Here is a 20,000-nt window from a genome sequence, read left to right as displayed (position 1 = left end):
TATTTTAAATTTTCAGAGCTTGTTTTTAATCCAAATATAACATATTTATATGTTTTTGGAATCAGGAAATGATGTAGAATAAGATGAACATAAATTTGGATCGTTTTATTAAAGAAAATGTATTACAATTTTCAGAGTCATTCTTTCTTTTTTTATTTGGTGTTCAACGTCGTTTTCAACCGTTCAAGGTTATATCGCGACGGGGAAAGGGGGGGAGGGGGGGGGATGGGATAGAGCCACTTGTTATTTGTTTCTTATTCACAAAAGCACAAATCAAAAATTTGCTCCAGGGGCTTGTATATAACCTTACTGGGAGAATGCAAGTTTCCAGTACAAAGGACTTAACATTTCTTACTTACTGCTTGACTAAAATCTTTACAAACATTGACTATATTCTATACAAGAAACACTTAACAAGGGTAAAAAGAGAAACAGAATCCGTTAGTCGCCTCTTACGACATGCTGGGGAGCATCGGATAAATTCTTCCCCCAAACCCGCGGGGGGTGCCCAAGTCATTAATCAATTCTTAAGCCACCAAGCAGAAATGCAATACCAAAGTCCGGCCTTCGTCGAAGATTGCTTTACAAAAATTTCAATCAATTTGATTGAAAAATAAGGGTGTGACAGTGCCGCCTCAACTTTTACAAAAAGCCGGATATGACCTCATCAAAAGTATTTAACGAAAAAAAACAAATCCGGGGATATCATTCCCAGGAACTGTCATGTCAAATTTCATAAAGATCGGTCCAGTAGTTTGGTCTGAATCGCTCTACACACACACACGCACAGACAGACAGACAGACAGACACACACACACACACACACACACACACACACACACACACACACACACACACACACACACACACACACACACACACACACACATACACCACGACCCTCGTCTCGATTCCCCCTCTATGTTAGAATATTTAGTCAAAACTTGACTAAATGTAAAAAACAAGTAACCATCCATCAAAACAACCAGTGTATGTCTCTGTCTGTATCTATGTGTCTCTGTCTGTATCTATGCGTATGCTTATGTTGTCTGTGTGCGTCTGGGCTATCCCCGTCGATACCACTGAGCTGGTTGTTATATCAGATTACTTGGCTTTGAGAGGCATAGAACATGCGGTTGTGTATACACATGCCACACTTTACACATGCCACACTCTACACATGCCACACTCTACACATGCCACACTCTACACATGCCACACTCTACACATGCCACACTCTACACATGCCACACTCTACACATGCCACACTCTACACAAGCCACACTCTACACAAGCCACACTCTACACATGCCACACTCTACACAAGCCACACTCTACACATGCCACACTCTACACATGCCACACTCTACACATGCCACACTCTAAACTCAAGTGTTCCTCTTTTGAACACCCTTTTTGAATCAAGTTTTGAACACAATTTTCCCCTCCTCGACCAACTGCGGATCCAGACATGGCCTGACCAAACAGATCTGAGGACCAAAATGTGGGGAGCACTGGAGGACCTGGAAAGAACGTCCATGTTCATGGCATCCTCCAGATTCCGAGTCTGACACAACCGTCGTACGAAGAAGAAGAAGAACACAATTTGACATCGTACAAAGCTCTACTTACAAAAGGTAGAACATAGTTCTTTCTTTCTTTAATTGGTGTTTAACGTCGTTTTCAACCGTTCAAGGTTATATTGCGACGGGAGGAAGGGGGGAGATGGGATAGAGCCACTTGTCAATTGTTTCTTGTTCACAAAAGCACAAATCAAAAATTTGCTCCAGGGGCTTGCAACGTAGTACCATATATTACCTTACTGGGAGAATGCAAGTTTCCAGTACAAAGGACTTAACATTTCTTACATACTGCTTGACTAAAATCTTTACAAACATTGACTATATTCTATACAAGAAACACTTAACAAGGGTAAAAGGAGAAACAGAATCCGTTAGTCGCCTCTTACGACATGCTGGGGAGCATCGGGTAAATTCTTTCTCGTCCCAACCAATATGGGACTCCCCCTAACCCGCGCGGGGCGTAGAACATAGTGAACACTAGCCTTCAAAAAAACAATGGCGTTTACCATGACTGTGCTACCTAATAAACAGTGGCGTTTACCATGACTGTGCTACCTAATAAACAGTGGCGTTTACCATGACTGTGCTACCTAATAAACAGTGGCGTTTACCATGACTGTGCTACCTAATAAACAGTGGCGTTTACCATGACTGTGCTACTTAATAAACAGTGGCGTTTACCATGACTGTGCTACTTAATAAACAGTGGCGTTTACCATGACTGTGCTACCTAATAAACAGTGGCGTTTACCATGACTGTGCTACCTAATAAACAGTGGCGTTTACCATGACTGTGCTACCTAATAAACAGTGGCGTTTACCATGACTGTGCTACCTAATAAAACAGTGACGTTTACCATGATTGTGCTACCTAATAAACAGTGGCGTTTACCATGACTGTGCTACCTAATAAACAGTGGCGTTTACCATGGCTGTGCTACCTAATAAACAGTGGCGTTTACCATGACTGTGCTACCTAATAAGCAGTGGCGTTTACCATGACTATGCTACTTAATAAACAGTGGCGTTTACCATGACTGTGCTACCTAATAAAAAGTGGCGTTTACCATGACTGTGCTACCTAATAAAAAGTGGCGTTTACCATGACTGTGCTACCTAATAAACAATGGCGTTTACCACGACTGTGCTACCTAATAAACAGTGGCGTTTACCATGACTGTGCTACCTAATAAACAGTGGCGTTTACCATGACTGTGCTACCTAATAAACAGTGGCGTTTACCATGACTGTGCTACCTAATAAACAGTGGCGTTTACCATGACTGTGCTACCTAATAAACAGTGGCGTTTACCATGACTGTGCTACCTAATAAACAGTGGCGTTTACCATGACTGTGCTACCTAATAAACAGTGGCGTTTACCATGACTGTGCTATCTAATAAACAGTGGCGTTTACCATGACTGTGCTACCTAATAAACGGTGGCGTTTATCATGACTGTGCTACCTAATAAACAGTGGCGTTTACCATGACTGTGCTACCTAATAAACAGTGGAGTTTACCATGACTGTGCTACCTAATAAACAGTGGCGTTTACCATGACTGTGCTACCTAATAAACAGTGGCGTTTACCATGACTGTGCTACCTAATAAACAGTTGCGTTTACCATGACTGTGCTACATAATAAACAATGGCGTTTACCATGACTGTGCTACCTAATAAACAGTGGCGTTTACCATGACTGTGCTACCTAATAAACAGTGACGTTTACCATGACTGTGCTACCTAATAAACAGTGGCGTTTACCATGACTGTGCTACCTAATAAACAGTGACGTTTACCATGACTGTGCTACCTAATAAACAGTGGCGTTTACCATGACTGTGCTACCTAATAAACAGTGGCGTTTACCATGACTGTGCTACCTAATAAACAGTGGCGTTTACCATGACTGTGCTACCTAATAAACAGTGGCGTTTGCCCATGACTGTGCTACATAATAAACAGTGGCGTTTACGTTGACTGTGCTACATAATAAACAATGGCGTTTACCATGACTGTGCTACCTAATAAACAGTTGCGTTTACCATGACTGTGCTACATAATAAACAATGGCGTTTACCATGACTGTGCTACATAATAAACAATGGCGTTTACCATGACTGTGCTACCTAATAAACAGTTGCGTTTACCATGACTGTGCTACATAATAAACAATGGCGTTTACCATGACTGTGCTACCTAATAAACAGTGGCGTTTACCATGACTGTGCTACATAATAAACAATGGCGTTTACCATGACTGTGCTACCTAATAAACAGTGGCGTTTACCATGACTGTGCTACCTAATAAACAGTGGCGTTTACCATGACTGTGCTACCTAATAAACAGTTGCGTTTACCATGACTGTGCTACATAATAAACAATGGCGTTTACCATGACTGTGCTACCTAATAAACAGTGGCGTTTACCATGACTGTGCTACCTAATAAACAGTGGCGTTTACCATGACTGTGCTACTTAATAAACAGTGGCGTTTACCATGACTGTGCTACCTAATAAACAGTGGCGTTTACCATGACTGTGCTACCTAATAAACAGTGACCTAATAAACAGTGGCGTTTACCATGACTGTGCTACCTAATAAACAGTGGCGTTTACCATGACTGTGCTACCTAATAAACAGTGACGTTTACCATGACTGTGCTACCTAATAAACAGTGGCGTTTACCATGACTGTGCTACCTAATAAACAGTGACGTTTACCATGACTGTGCTACCTAATAAACAGTGGCGTTTACCATGACTGTGCTACCTAATAAACAGTGGCGTTTACCATGACTGTGCTACCTAATAAACAGTGGCGTTTACCATGACTGTGCTACCTAATAAACAGTGGGGTTTACCATGACTGTGCTACCTAATAAACAGTGGCGTTTACCATGACTGTGCTACCTAATAAACAGTGACGTTTACCATGACTGTGCTACCTAATAAACAGTGGCGTTTACCATGACTGTGCTACCTAATAAACAGTGGCGTTTACCATGACTGTGCTACCTAATAAACAGTGGCGTTTACCATGAGTGACGTTTACCATGACTGTGTTACCTAATAAACAGTGGTGTTTACCATGACTGTGCTTCCTAATAAACAGTGGCGTTTACCATGACTGTGCTACCTAATAAACAGTGGCGTTTACCATGACTGTGCTACCTAATAAACAGTGGGGTTTACCATGACTGTGCTACCTTTGTCACACTGTCTTCACGACTGGTCGAAGAAAATGTGTTCCAAAGTTGAACAATCCAGTTTAGAGTCCAGTGCAGGACATTGTACTGGGCATTGAAAGTTTCTTGCACAAAGCCTCAACTGCAAGAAGACTACGGCGAGAGAGAGAGAGAGAGAGAGAGAGAGAGAGAGAGAGAGAGAGAGAGATAGAGAGAGAGAGAGAGACAGAAAGAGAGAGAGACACATAAAGAGAGAGAGAGAGAGAGAGAGAGAGAGAGAGAGAGAGAATTGGATTGAAGTGAACTTTATTTAACAAGGATTAAGATTTAAGGCTACGCCTTTTCTTACAATCTGTGCTTGGGACGCATAGACACACAATTATATAATTAAAAAATTAAAAATTAAAAAGTTAAAAAGTTAACCAACAAAAGGAGGTCGGAAAACTTCAGCACGTGATAATAAAGATGACGATGATGATGATGATCATGATGATGATGATAATGATGATAATGATGATGAAGAAGATGAGGCATGAAGAGCATACATATGTGGTTATTCATAAAATCAAATGCATACTATGCAGGTAATTATAAATACAAGCTGGTAGCAATCGAACATGTAGCAATAGTACAACAAAAATATGTTCAGAATATACTATGCACAGCATAATCTTTGACGTAATACTAAGTAAATCAAAAGGCGTTAAACTACTTTGACATTAAGTGGTTTTTAACACATTTTTTAAAAACTTTAATGACTTTAAGGATGATGGAAGTGAATTCCAAACTGAAGTACCCGAAAAAGCAAGACTGGTCTTATACAGGTCAATTCGTGGAATCGGTGGGATCAAGTTGACCGACCCATATCTGTGGGTAGCTTTATTAAATAATAATGTAATGTAAATCGGCACTTTACCGTAATACAATTTATGCATGAAAATGGCTTTGTTTAACTTGGGATGCTTTTCCAGTGGAAGAAAGTTGTCACGATCTAGTGACAGGGATCAAGAAAGTGTCACTCGGTGGGGTGCCTTCTCTTGGTCAATTGCGATAGAAAGCGCCTGTGCGTACTGTCAACGGTTGTGAATTTTGTTGACAGCGCAGAACGACCACGGATGTTTTGTGGTGCACGAATTTCACGGGGGTGATTTCTGCTGTCGAGGCAGAATTGTCGATAGCTGAACTTGATATGTGACAAGGTTAGTCACGTGTTTTCGTCAAGGTTGTCTGTTTGAGACATGATAACTGGACACTTGACAATCAGCGGCAAGAGGAGAAGGGTCGATGTCTGCGTCCTTAGAGTATGATGGTTTTCATCACGACTAGATATTTCACTTCTATCTACGTGCCGGTCTGCTAGCACAGTTAGGGCTCTAAAGGAACTTCAACGAGATACCACCTTTTCGCTGTTACATGTTTGCTGAGGACGAGTCGTCAATTTCTCTTCGCCGTGCGGGGATGGTCTTCACCGCATAAAGTATTCGGCAAGAGGTTGGATGGTGTGTCACTGTTGACGAACAGAGGCCATTCCAGGGAGGAAGCGGTTTTTGCTTCCATGAGAGTGCTACATTCATAGGCTTTTTGAGGTAATAAATCATTATTTAACGCTGTTGACGAGTCTGTGTTTGTGGAATGAAATACTCTCTGTTGTTATTTCCAGGTTAGCGCATAATTTGCTCTTTGTGACGCTAAAATACTAATCTGTATATGGTTTTTGCAGATATGGAGAGAAGGAAGGAAAATAGCTGATTTGTTGTTGTAAAAAGTCCGTTTGTGCAGGCCCACGTGCTCGATGAAATATGTCAGGGTGACATGTTTAAAGGTGGAGGTTGTTGGGTAGCTTGACATGTTTAGTGTACCGAGGCTTTTTGTTGCAGCCTTTCTATCTTCATTTTTCACCGGCTACTGGTGCGGGCTGTTATCTGCGGGACGCTACGGGGAGTGATGTAACCAGCTAACCGGCTAACCAGCAAACCGGCTAACCAGCTAACCAGCGACTGGGTGCGGCGCCTGATGTCTCCACAGTTCCCTGCTTCGTCACCACGCTAACCAGCACTTCATTCGACGGAGCAGTTGTGGAGACTAAAGACTAATTACAGGCCGTCCACTCAGTGGCAGCAGAAAAGCTAAGTTGCACCATGTCTTAAGCACCCTGTTTACCACCGTTGTCATCTTTTATATTTGTGATTATATTCGAGTGGTGACAACGTGGGGTGTGTGACCCCTGCATTAACTAGCACTTTTGACAGACAGCTATATTTTCCTAGCTTTACACGGGATCAGCGTGTTACTATAATTTTCTATATTCTAACTGGCATTTTGTCAGTGACCGTGTTATTTACGTTTTGAACGTAAAAGAACATTTTGGGAGTGAAGTCTCGAGGGAGGTGGCGAGTTATTACATAAACAGGCGCCTGAAACTTATACTTTTGTTGTTTCCATTAATTGTATGACTGCGAGAGTGGATCGTGGTGTGGTTAGTTAGTTAGAAGTAACTAACCGTTTCATAATCACCTTAAGTGATACAGTGAAACGTGACAAAAGTTAAGCTTTTTTAATTCATATCTGTTGAGGCATTAATATCCTTTACGATGAGTTTGGCCGAGCGACGATAGAGAGAGTCTAACTTTTTCAAGTGGACATCACTGCTGCCATCCCAGAGCGTCGAAACATAATTAATGTGAGGCATTACATGAGCATGGTGGAACATTTCCAGAGTCCTTCTGTCCGTAAATTGCTTTAACTTGGATAGGAGGAAAACGTTCTTGGCTACTTTCTTGCAAATATGCTGTAATTTTGCCTGCCACTTGAATTCACAATCAATAATTACCCCTAAAACGCGATGCTGTTGAACTTGTTCAATTGATTGTGTACCAATAGTAAGATTTAGTTTGAGTGGAGAAATCTGGTGTTTGTGTCTGGTTGCAGAGAGAGAGAGAGAGAGAGGGAGAGAGAGAGAGAGAGAGAGAGAGAGAGAGAGAGAGAGAGAGAGAGAGAGAGAGAGAGACAGAAACAGAGACACAGACAGAGAGGGAGAGAGAGAGGGAGAGAGAGACAGAGAGAGACAGAGAGAGAGATAGAGATAGAGAGACAGAGAGAGAGACAGAGAGAGAGAGAAAGAGAGAGAGAGACAGAGACAGAGACAGAGACAGAGACAGAGACAGAGAGACAGAGAAACCGGCCAAAGAATCATTCAGTTCAAGGATAACTGGAGGTCACCTTGAAAGAGATCTCGACGTTCTCGCCTCCCCAGTACTGCAGGCCGGGGTCGTAGGTTCCGAGTCGCTCGAAGAAGTCCCGACTGATGGCGAACAGACCGCCAGGCATCGTCGGGGACCTGTAGGACACACGGACACGTGTGTGGGCAAAGTGTATGATGATACAGCTTAAAGCCACGTTAACTGAGGTACAACTTGAATGTGTGAAATCAAACAAGAGACATTGTCATCATTTTTAAGAGTTTTTATGTATAACCAGCTGGGTAATAAAAAAACGCTGTTCATATGTGACAAATCGTGGTGGTGAATCGGTTTGCGCTTTCAGGTGAAACGTGGATTGCCAAAGTAAAATCCAATCAGGTTGATTGTTTGATGTGTGGAATCATTGCGGCTTTGGATTCGTGTTTCCGAGGACAACGATTGTAAGCATTCAATCTCAAAGACCCAATCAATGTTGATAATTACTACAGCGACTTATGGTCAATTTGCAACTTATCTCTGTAATCGCAAAACGCTCAACGAAAAGTCATAAATATCTCTGTAATCACAAAACACACAACAAAAAGTCATCAAACACCTAGTAGAAAAGGAATATGCCAACAAATTACGGCAAACATATGATGGCAGCTTTGTACATTTTTTGACTGGTTTCAAAAGCGACGAGTAAGTGTTTTCTCGAACTGTTGACGCGCTTTGGGGCCCTGAATTGCATTTTAAAAATCACGTTCATAATAGAGATCCCCGTCTATTATTGTGCAAACCTTTGCTCATCTAAAATGATGACAAAAACTATGCTTCCTCGGGGAGCATATCGCCTTCGGTTGTCATCTTTATCAAACTCGACCTTCGGACTTGGTTGATAAAGATGAAACCGAAGACGATATGCTGCCCTCGGACCAACAAAAAAGCTGCTCTGTCAACAAGCCACCAAACATCGGGTACCCCCCAAACATCTTATAATGAGACACAATAAACACGCGTCTGCCCGCATGCACCGTAACTCCAGCCCCCTAAAACGCAAACGAAAGCACACACCCATAATACACACACATACCTAATGGGGTCAGCGTTCGACTTTCGCCTCTGTTTCTCCTCAGGCGGGATGTTGCCCCACTGAAAGTTGAGGTCCCGCCATCGGAAGACGCCCACCACCTCCACCCTATGGTTGGCCGTCACGGCCAGCGTCTCGGCATCTATGGTCTCTATGCTCGGGAACACCGTGACGTTAGGGTGGGACACGATGCGGTCTGCTAGAGGCTCGAACCACCCTGCGACAGCAAGCGATGAATAGGGTAGAGATTTGCCATTCTGGGTGCGTGTGCATGTGTGTGTGTGTGTGTGTGTATATATGTGTGTGTGTGTGTGTGTGTGGTTGTGTGTCTGTCACGTGTGTCTGTGTGTGTGTGTGTGTGTGTGTGTGTGTGCGTGTGTCTGCGTGTCTGTGTGTCTGTGTCTGTGTGAATGTGTGTGTGTCTGTGTGTGTACATGTGTCTGTGTCTGTCTGCGACTAATAACGTTTGATAACGTCATACGCGGCATTAAAGAAAAATTGAGGCGGCACTGTTGAGACCGCATTTTTCAATGTTTGGTCAACCATTCTTTGTCCCAGCCAGGACTTACTAGTCTCGGAATAAAAATGCCGCGTGTTCAATTTCATTTTGTAGATTGAATGAATGCATTGGTTTAGATTTAAGTGCCTCGCTGTTGTGTTGTTGTGATGGTACCTGGAAAACACTCGACGTGTGAGTCAAAGAAGACGAGCATGGGAGCAGTGGCGACACTGAAGCCAATGAGGCGTGCTCTGGTCAGTCCCTCACGCTGTGTGGCGTGCACCACCCTCACCCTCCCGTCCGTCCGGGCCCAGTAGGCGTCCAGCGGATCCTTCAGGTGACCTGCAGCACCCACACATACCTTTCAGGTGACCTGCAGCACGCACACATACCTTTCAGGTGACCTGCAGCACACACATACCTTTCAGGTGACCTGCAGCACGCACACATACCTTTCAGGTGACCTGCAGCACGCACACATACCTTTCAGGTGACCTGCAGCACGCACACATACCTTTCAGGTGACCTGCAGCACCCACACATACTTTTCAGGTGACCTGCAGCACCCACACATACCTTTCAGGTGACCTGCAGCACCCACACATACCTTTCAGGTGACCTGCAGCACGCACACATACCTTTCAGGTGACCTGCAGCACGCACACATACCTTTCAGGTGACCTGCAGCACCCACACATACCTTTCAGGTGACCTGCAGTACGCACACATACTTTTCAGGTGACCTGCAGCACCCACACATACCTTTCAGGTGATCTGGGGTGAGGTGCACGAAAATGTTACTACACAAACGGGAGCCACCGCAGTTTTGAGATGTGTTGTGATTTCAACCAATCAGAACCCGCGGTTTGTTCTCTCCCCGTGTGGGTGACACCCGCTTTCGGTTCGTGCACCGCAGCCCAGCAGCACGCACAAATACCTTTCAGAAATAGTTCTAGCTTGCCTCTACTTTACAGAAATAGGTTTCAGACATTGCCACGTACGCACATTTAGACTCTTAAATGTTCGAGCCATCTCTACCCTTAAATATACTTTATTAATTTGTTAATTAAACTTTTTCTTGAAATCGAAATTGCAACAACAGACACACAATTGATTGTACTGCATCGTTATGTCTTCCTGGGTCCCAACATACATTGATCATTATTTCACATTGTCAAGTGTTGGCTATGTGCGAGCACGCATTAAATCTGTGCTTTGTGATATGTTAGCTTTAATTATTATCATTATAAAATTAATACCCTTCCACGTGAAAATTACTCCGTTTACAGTTAAACACTTCACGGGAACAGCTGTTGCATTCTAATGCACGAGCAAGAACGAGAATACCATACATGAGTACTTAGTGAGAAGTGTATAATACAAACTTATAGATCGTTGAACATACTAAAATTGAGTGTTAGCGAAAAAAATCAATGTTGTCGACCAATTGCTACTTAACTCTTTCATGTGAACCCCAACCAAAACACACCGGTCGAAACTGAGAAGTGAAATTTGACATTGTAAGACGATGATTATCACGCTCGCGGATACAAATGGGTTTTATTCATTAACTATGCCTTGCAAACTTTAGTTTAGTGCTACGGTTGTAAGTCAGATCCTTGCTGTCTTGGTTACCTCAGTTGAACATGTCATAGAATATAACTTTTATCTAGAGAAGAAATCAATCGCCGAAACAAGATGTTGTTGAGCCTTGAAATGTTCGCCGATTTGGTTGTTCGTGTGAAAAACATGTTGAAGATTAGGAAGACCAAAATAGTAGCAACGATAAGACAGCTGGCTTCCCGACGATAAGACAGCTGGCTTCCGGACGATAAGACAGCAGGCTTCCCGACGATAAGACAGCTGGCTTCCGGACGATAAGACAGCTGGCTTCCCGACGGGCACAATGGCCTAGTGGGTAAGACACCACCCTCCCAAGCGGAAGGTCGTGAGTTGGAACCCCGATCTTGCCAGGTGGGTCTTCTTCTTCTTCTTCTCCGTTCGTGGGCTGAAACTCCCACGTACACTCGTGTTTTTTGCACGAGTGGAATTTTACGTTTATGACCGTTTTTTAACCCGCCATTTAGGCAGCCATACGCCGTTTTCGGAGGAAGCATGCTGGGTATTTTCGTGTTTCTATAACCCACCGAACTCTGACATGGATTACAGGATCTTTTTCGTGCGCACTTGGTCTTGTGCTTGCGTGTACACACGGGGGTGTTCGGACACCGAGGAGAGTCTGCACACAAAGTTGACTCTGAGAAATAAATCTCTCGCCGAACGTGGGGACGAACTCACGCTGACAGCGGCCAACTGGATACAAATCCAGCGCGCTACCGACTGAGCTACATCCCCGCCAGGTGGGTCAAGGGTGAAGATGTTTCCGATCTCCCAGGTCATTTTATGTGCAGACCTGCTAGTGCCTTATCCCCCTTCGTGTGTAAACGCAAGCACAAGCCCAAAGTGCGCACGAAAAAGATCCTCTAATCCATGTCAGAACCAGAAACCCCTCGCATCGCACGTTGGAATCGTGGCCCTCGAACATGTCAGGATTAATGCAGGATTGTAATGGGAAGTAAGCCTTCCAGATTTTGCGCTATGCAAAAAGTACCATCATCCTTAGTGAGTCCGCGATGAATCTCACCTCAGGATGACCAGACCAAGCCTCGACCGATATTCTCGAACTAACAATGCTATAGCAACAGTTGTTCATAAACTATGACTCTTGATTACATATCTGTTGGAGAAAAAACATTGACATTTACAGCTGGTATGTCGATGTTTTTCTGTTCATGACTGCAGATTATGATTACATGCGCACTAACCAAAAGTAGAAAAGTCGTCCACAAGAATGACCTCTCGCAGGTAACGGGTGGGGGTCCGCGATAGCACACTGTGTACGGACCGCAGCAACACGGACCAAGCCTCGTTGTGGAAGATAAAGATGACGCTTACTTCCGGCAAGTCGGTCCGGAAATTCATGGCTTTGCATCTGTGGATTGAGAACGTATTGTCAGGCAGATGCAACGATACATTAACACAAACCCTAAGAGAGAGAGAGAGGGAGGGAGAGAGAGAGAGAGAGAGAGAGAGAGAGAGAGAGAGAGAGAGAGAGAGAGAGAGAGGGAGAGAGAGAGAGGGAGAGAGAGAGAGAGAGAAAGAGAGAGAGGGAGAGAGAGGGAGAGAGAGAGAGAGAGCGAGGGAGAGAGAGAGAGAGAGAGAGAGAGAGAGAGAGAGAGAGAGAGAGAGAGAGAGAGAGAGAGAGAGAGGAAGGAACAATTGACAGTCAGACAGTCAGACACACAGGTAGAAAGACAGGAAAATAGTCACAAGTGGATACAGCAAAACAACACTAGGAGCATCTTTTTCACTCCAACCTAACTCACGCAATCACAAGTGTCCTTAACCTTTACAGAATTAAAGAGCCGGGGAGAGGAGTGAAGGGGCATAAGGAGGTGAGGAGGGAGGGGGGGGAGGGTGCGGTTGAGGGATGGCTGCGGGTTGCTGGGATTTGAAAAAGCAAAAGTAGCAGTCAACTATTGACTCACTCATCGCTCCAGCCGTGCGGCAAAGATCGCCGTACACTGACGCGGTCACTGACGTATTGGTTGAAACTGTTCTTCTTGTAGCCGTCGTCATACAGCGCTTTCTCCTCTGACGTCAGCCTGCTCACGTTTATCACTGCGGGTTTGCCGCATTCTCCTGATGACGTAATAAAAATGACGTCACGGTGAATTTTAAGTTTGGCTGGTATTAAGTATGTTGGATTAAATGTATGAGGAAAAGGGTCAAGACACTGTATTTCTGTGTAGAGTTCATGGAAACGGTATCTTGGAAAGAGGAGCCAACAGTTAAACTAGAACACACACAAAATGCACGCCTCCCCCCACACACACACACACACACGGTAACTGGTGTTTGTACACAAGCGTGACAGACTTCACCAATCATTCAAACAGCCAACAAGACAAACAACCAAGCAACCAAACAAAAACAAAAATTAGAAGAGAAAACAACTGACCTATTTCACCCAAACCGTCCACAAATGGCGGAAAAGTTATACCCCCTCCTCCTTCACCCTTTTTATCTTGACCTTGACCTTCTTGAAGGTGACCTTGTCTCGCCTCCTCTTGTGGTAGAACGTCCTTTCTCCCGACCACGCCCTTCACAAAGTCACCACCAGCGCGCTTCGCTCTCAGCTTGTCCAGAAAGCCGTCACGCTGCAGTCTGTTGAGGGTGATGGCGCTGTCAAGCACGTGTTGCTCGTTGTGAGAACTGTCTGCGTTGAGTAAGACCTCAACCGTGATGTAGAGCAGGGTCACCATAGGCAGGCAGACCAGCACGGGGCTGTACATCAGCACTGTTCGTGTCCTCATTGCTACTGGTGAACGATGACAGTAAAACTACTGGTGAACGATGACAGTAAAACTACTGGTGAACGATGACAGTAAAACTACTGGTGAACGATGACAGTTAAACTACTGGTGAACGATGACAGTTAAACTACTGGTGACCGACAGGGGCGTTTGGCTTCGTGAAACTCATGGTTGGTGATGCTGGTTGTGTGTTTAAGCTTTGGTAATGAGTGCAAGTGGTCTTTATGACGTCATCTTGTATTGCGCCATTTCTATTGTTACGTTCATTGTGTGTGACAGATGAGCCTCCTCGGCCTGCGATGAAAATTGATTGTGAACTGAAGTTCATCGAATGATGAAGTATTTTACACACAAGTTCCTTCCGACCTACTCAAAGAAGGCGGATCAATTATAGTAAAAGATTTACTTTTAAAAGTATTGACATAAACTCATGGTATAGTCAAGACCTGTAGCTATTCACTCAAAAACGATCGTTCTGTATTTTCGCAGAGATTGATTGAGGGGTCTTAAAGACATGTCGTCTCCTCATCTCTGGTAATTGATGAGAGTGTAAGGCTGCGTAAAACTCCTGGCAGTTAGAACTCCAGAATACTCAAGGTGTCTAGATGTTAAAAGTTACGCATAAAAGAGTAAAACTCTTTGTAGTATCTTTTCTCAGTGAGTGTATAATACACAGTTAGAAGTGTTGGCTTGGCATTGGAAAAACTACGTTATGTATTTTTGTAGAGAATGAACAAGAGGTCCCAAATTAATTACGCACGTTCTGTGATGAGTTGGCACAGTGATCAGACGGCACAGTAATCAGACGAAACAGTAATCGGTTGGAATAGTAATCAGATGGCACAGTTGCCGGCCAAATCCTTGGAAGAAGGGCGCTGACACGTAGATAGACCCTAACTCCAGCAGTATACACAAACTCCTTCAGCACTTGTCACAATCACTTTCGTTTCACAAACTCTATTCTGAAAACTCATTTACACAACCGTGCTATAGTTAGGTGTAGACGTGAACATACACGATGAAACATGACAGGAAAGTATCATCACACGTGGCTGTCGAGCAAGCCGGCTGCTGCCTGAGAAACCAATACACGTCATGTAGATGTTTTGTGGTACACTGCATTCGCTGAGGGTAACATTTTGTTCAGCTATTTTCCGGCGTGTGTTACTCTGTGCGTTGTTTCTTGTTGTATCCTTGTGATCGTTTGATCGTTTGATTGAATCCTTGCACGTTAATATTTGGGGTTTGAAGTGTTTGCCTATACGTTGCATTAACGTCCGGAATGACACAGGTATTGGTGACCCGTTGAAGATGCAACTTGTTGATTTTCCCTGTGCTGTGCAGACTCTTCCTGGTAATATTATACAGGCATCCCAAGCAGGCCTAACTTGGCAGGGCAGTCGCCAGGACCTAGGACCTCAGAGTCTCGCTGTCCAGGCAGCCAAGGCAAATACCTGAACATATTTCAAAGAAATAGTAGATTGCATAGGCAGGGAAAAAAGGAATCGGGATAAACATAACAGGTCACACCCAAACAATGTATGCTTTTGTGAGGCGCTTAGAACTGTTTTAGGATTGGCGCCATATAATCATCATCTTTATTATCATTGAACAACAACCGTTAGATCTTACGACGCAGCATAACTGATTCCACAACCTTTTATTAAAACAAGAATCGTGAATGGAATTAGACCATCCCTCTTCTTGGACAAAAATAATCGTGAATGGAATTAGACCATCCCTCTTCTTGGACAAAAAAAAATAAAAATCCACAACCTACGAGCTTTCTGTGAAGGTGGGAATTAATTCTTTAACTGACACCATTATCAATCTGCGATAGTAATTGATAGACAATCTCCATCTGTGCACAGGTAGCATTCAGGATGTCGATGTTTGGTGTGTCCCAGTGGGCGGCTTGCCGTACTCCATGTCAAAACATGTGCACATGTCAAATATTGATCCAAACGGTTTTCACGTACAAGACTCCTTTCCAGTCGGTTCAGCTGTCTTTACACGTGTACGCCCTAACCTTCGATGTCATTTCTGCACAAAACTGGATCTACCTTTGACAAATGTGATTGCGTTCATCAAAGGTAGCCCCCCCCCAAAAACAAAAAAAAACAAAAAAAAGATGACTCATTGCTTATTGAACACTCATTATCACTTGTATTCTTGACACAAAACACAAGATCTTCAGAGTGAAAGCGGGTTTGCATTTTGACTCATCCGCTGATCATTCAAATGTCCTATCGCTGCACCTTTGTTTCTCTCGTTGATGCTATCGTTGCTTGAAGCATCATGTCGAGCTAGACTAAGTGTATATTATGCATTTTTGCTGAGGGCAAAACAAAGACGAACCAGCGAGATCAAACACAGAAGGAATGTTGTTAACGTTCAGACGCCTTTTTTTCATAACGAGGCTGAACGTAACTCTCTGATGCTTTTCTTGTTTCAATCATTTCTGAGCTTCTCATACTCTCCTTCTCTGTCTCTCCTTCCCCCCCCCCCCCCCCCCCCCCTCTCTCTCTCTCTCTCTCTCTCTCTCTCTCTCTCTCTCTCTCTCTCTCTCTCTCTCTCTCTCTCTCGCCCCCTCGCTCTCTGTCTCTATCTCCCTCTCTGTCTGTCTGTCTGTCTGTCTGTCTGTCTGTCTGTATGTCTCTCTCTTTCTCTCTCTTTCTCTGTCTGTTTCTATTTCAGTCTGTCTGTTTGGCTGTCCCTGTCTGTTAATTGATATAAAAAGGAATGAACCCTCCAAAAGTGGCGTTAAAAAAACGTTCATTCTTAGTGTACGTGGAAGTTGCCTCACATGAACGAAGAACCAGAACCAGAACCAGAACCAGAACAAGAACAAGAAGAATCCTCATATGACACGCTGTCTGTTGACAGGAGCACGGTATGCACCCAACACACAACGTGTCGCTTTCAATATTCTACCTGGTGATCCATTATTTTCCTACGCGTATCAAAGAGCAGTGGCTGGAATAACCGTGTCACAAGGAAAGACAGTATTCTCATTCCACTTACGCCTTTCACAAAAGAGTATAGCATTTCAAAAACAAGGATGGGAACTGGATAGGTGAGAATTCGTTTCTAGCAAAACTAGGTTTGTGACGCCGTGTGTGTGTGTGTGGGGGGGGGGGTGAGTTTGTGGGTGTGATGAAGATGGTCGATTTGTCCTTCGCTGGGGGTATGCAATGCCGGTTGGCGATAATCTACTTGATATATGAAAACAAGTGATAGTGTAAAATAATGTATGTTTATCGGCCCATCTAACAGATCATGCTGGTTTTATAATAACGTACACTCCTTGCAAATTAAGTAAGTTCAAGTGACTTTTAGACATCAAAAGGGAAATATTGAAAAGCAGTTATTTTGAGATAAAAGGAGGGACTCACATGAATCGTAATAAAACACGGCTTTTAGTGAATTTTAGTTAACACCACAGTTTGAAAACAAACTTGGAGGGCGTGTTGTGACCTGCCACATGTTAATATCATGCAACGTTTAACTGATGGCAAGTCATTATTCATATTCAAAACAAGACAAAAACAACCCACCAATCACTAGGAACCAAGCCAACAAGTACACGGCCACATGGCACACTGACTTATACATGTTCTGCACAACAAGAGTAGAGAGACAGACAGACAGACAGACAGACAGACAGACAGATTGACAGACAGACAGACAGACAGACAGACAGACAGACAGACAGACAGACAGACAGACAGATTGACAGACAGACAGACAGACAGAAAAAAAGAATAAAAGACGGACGGACAGACAGATAGTCAGACAGACAGACAGACAGACAGAGAGATAAACAAATAGACAAAGAGACATAGAGACAGACAAAGGGCCTTCACGTCTGGCTACAGTAGGAAATGAGTTGAATCATTTTGCGAATTTGTTTCACTGTTATCACTTTTATGTCCTGTAGCTGTAGTGTCGGGTCTCCTCCTCCCACTCCATGCAGAGAACGTGTTTTTTGTGTTAAAGTCTGCTGCAAGATAAAGTGATGCCGTTCTACACTGAAAAACATATACAAAAATTAAAACAATTAAAAATAAATGTATATATAAAACAAAATGACAAAATAATGTACCAAGTGTATGCAAGCTATCGGTTTGCAGCATCGAAGAAATGTGAGTATACTCTTTCAGGTCAAGAGACTCCACTTCCAGAATAAATGATCCAGTCAAACTAATCACACGTTGAATAAAAGTCGTGTCTCCATTACCTGTGTTCCATAACAACAACTTTCTTCCCCTCGTATTCCATTGATAACAACAACTTTCTTCCCCTCGTATTCCATTGATTACAACAACTTTCTTCCCCTCGTATTCCATTGATAACAACAACTTTCTTCCCCTCGTATTCCATTGATTACAACAACTTTCTTCCCCTCGTATTCCATTGATTACAACAACTTTCTTCCCCTCGTATTCCATTGATTACAACAACTTTCTTCCCCTCGTATTCCATTGATAACAACAACTTTCTTCCCCTCGTATTCCATTGATTACAACAACTTTCTTCCCCTCGTATTCCATTGATTACAACAACTTTCTTCCCCTCGTATTCCATTGATTACAACAACTTTCTTCCCCTCATATTCCATTGATTACAACAACTTTCTTCCCCTCGTATTCCATTGATTACAACAACTTTCTTCCCCTCGTATTCCATTGATTACAACAACTTTCTTCCCCTCGTATTCCATTGATTACAACAACTTTCTTCCCCTCGTATTCCATTGATTACAACAACTTTCTTCCCCTCGTATTCCATTGATTACAACAATCTCAACAAGATATCGAGAACTGTAAACTTGACGTTCGTACGCTAACTATTACAAAGAACATAAACTTGACGTTCGTACGCTAACTATTACAAAGAACATAAACTTGACGTTCGTACGCTAACTATTACAAAGAACATAAACTTGACGTTCGTACGCTAACTATTACAAAGAACATAAAGGCAATTCTTAGAAAGGTTCACAACTCAATACTCACCTGGCGGGTTTTGTTTCTGTTGTGTTTAGCAGGAAGCATGCGCAGTATTTGCTTTCTCCTTTTACATCCGGGTTTCTCGTTTCTCACAAGCCACCATGTCAACTAAAACTAAATGATGACAAAACCGAAGTCCTCCTCATCCAGCCTAAAAACAAGCCTCTCCCTCCTTCTGTTCCTTCTTCTATCTCAGTAGGCAACTCTGACATCAAACTCTGATCCTCTGCTAGAAACCTTGGAGTGACCTTCACAGACACCCTCTCCATGGACAAGCACATCACTAACATCTGTAGATCTGCATACACTGAGATCAGAAACATCAGCAGCATTAGACATCTTCTTTCCTTTGACGCCACCAAAACTCTTGTCTGCTCTCTCATTCTCTCCAAATTTGACTACTGCAACGCTCTACTCACAGGCATTCCCCAGCACCTCACAGACAAACTTCAGAAAGTCCAAAACACAGCAGCTAGACTCATCTTCAGGGCAAAGAAACACGACCACATACAACCACTTATGCAACAACTCCACTGGCTTCCTATATCTTCCCGCATCATACACAAAACCGCCAACATCTGCTTCAACTCTTTCACTGATCATCACTTTCCTGTCTATCTTTCTGAACTCCTGCATCCTTACACTCCATCCAGACAGCTTCGCTCATCCACTGACAGCAGAATACTTTCCATCCCACGCACCAAAACCAAAACCACTGGCGACCGTTCTTTCTCCTTTTCCGCTCCCACTCTCTGGAATCAACTTCCCTACCCCATCCGTCACTGTAAAACCTCTTCCACTTTCAAAAAGTCCATTAAAACCCACCTTTTCAAGTCTGCTTACAATACCTGAAGCACACGCCTGCCTTGCGATATGATTTTATCTGCCAGCATTCCAATAAACTCACTAGTTAAATATTTTTATTGGGTAGTCTCACATTATTAACACTATATATATATATATATGTACTACTGTTGTTTGTAAAATATGTTTTAAACGCTTACTTAATTCTTTTTATGTATTTAAATATTTGTTGAATTTATTGTGTGTGTGTGTGTGTGTGTGTGTG

General features: G+C 43.2%; 1 protein-coding gene across 2 annotated transcripts in view; it reads right to left on the bottom strand.

Moving 5' to 3' along the window:
• The window catches only part of LOC138982669 (polypeptide N-acetylgalactosaminyltransferase 5-like), a 19,216-nt gene extending 3,844 nt beyond the window's left edge, over positions 1 to 15,372 (bottom strand). Inside the window, exons 1-7 of one of the 2 annotated variants that reach the window (XM_070355993.1) lie at positions 14,680 to 15,372; positions 13,565 to 13,924; positions 13,092 to 13,245; positions 12,369 to 12,535; positions 9,718 to 9,885; positions 9,048 to 9,261; positions 7,995 to 8,112 (exon numbers count right to left, since the gene is read on the bottom strand). In XM_070355993.1, the coding sequence (XP_070212094.1) occupies positions 7,995 to 8,112; positions 9,048 to 9,261; positions 9,718 to 9,885; positions 12,369 to 12,535; positions 13,092 to 13,245; positions 13,565 to 13,919 (1,176 nt within the window). In that variant the 5' untranslated portion in view covers positions 13,920 to 13,924; positions 14,680 to 15,372. Of the gene's footprint in view, positions 1 to 7,994; positions 8,113 to 9,047; positions 9,262 to 9,717; positions 9,886 to 12,368; positions 12,536 to 13,091; positions 13,246 to 13,564 lie in introns of both variants that reach the window. The other variant, XM_070355992.1, reaches the window with a different exon arrangement.
• Positions 15,373 to 20,000: the final 4,628 nt, after the last annotated feature.

The sequence above is a fragment of the Littorina saxatilis genome, linkage group LG12 (assembly GCF_037325665.1).
Source record: "Littorina saxatilis isolate snail1 linkage group LG12, US_GU_Lsax_2.0, whole genome shotgun sequence".
Lineage (NCBI taxonomy): Eukaryota > Metazoa > Mollusca > Gastropoda > Littorinimorpha > Littorinidae > Littorina > Littorina saxatilis.
Note: the sequence above shows the minus strand (reverse complement) of the source record. Positions and strands in the feature narration are given on the sequence as shown.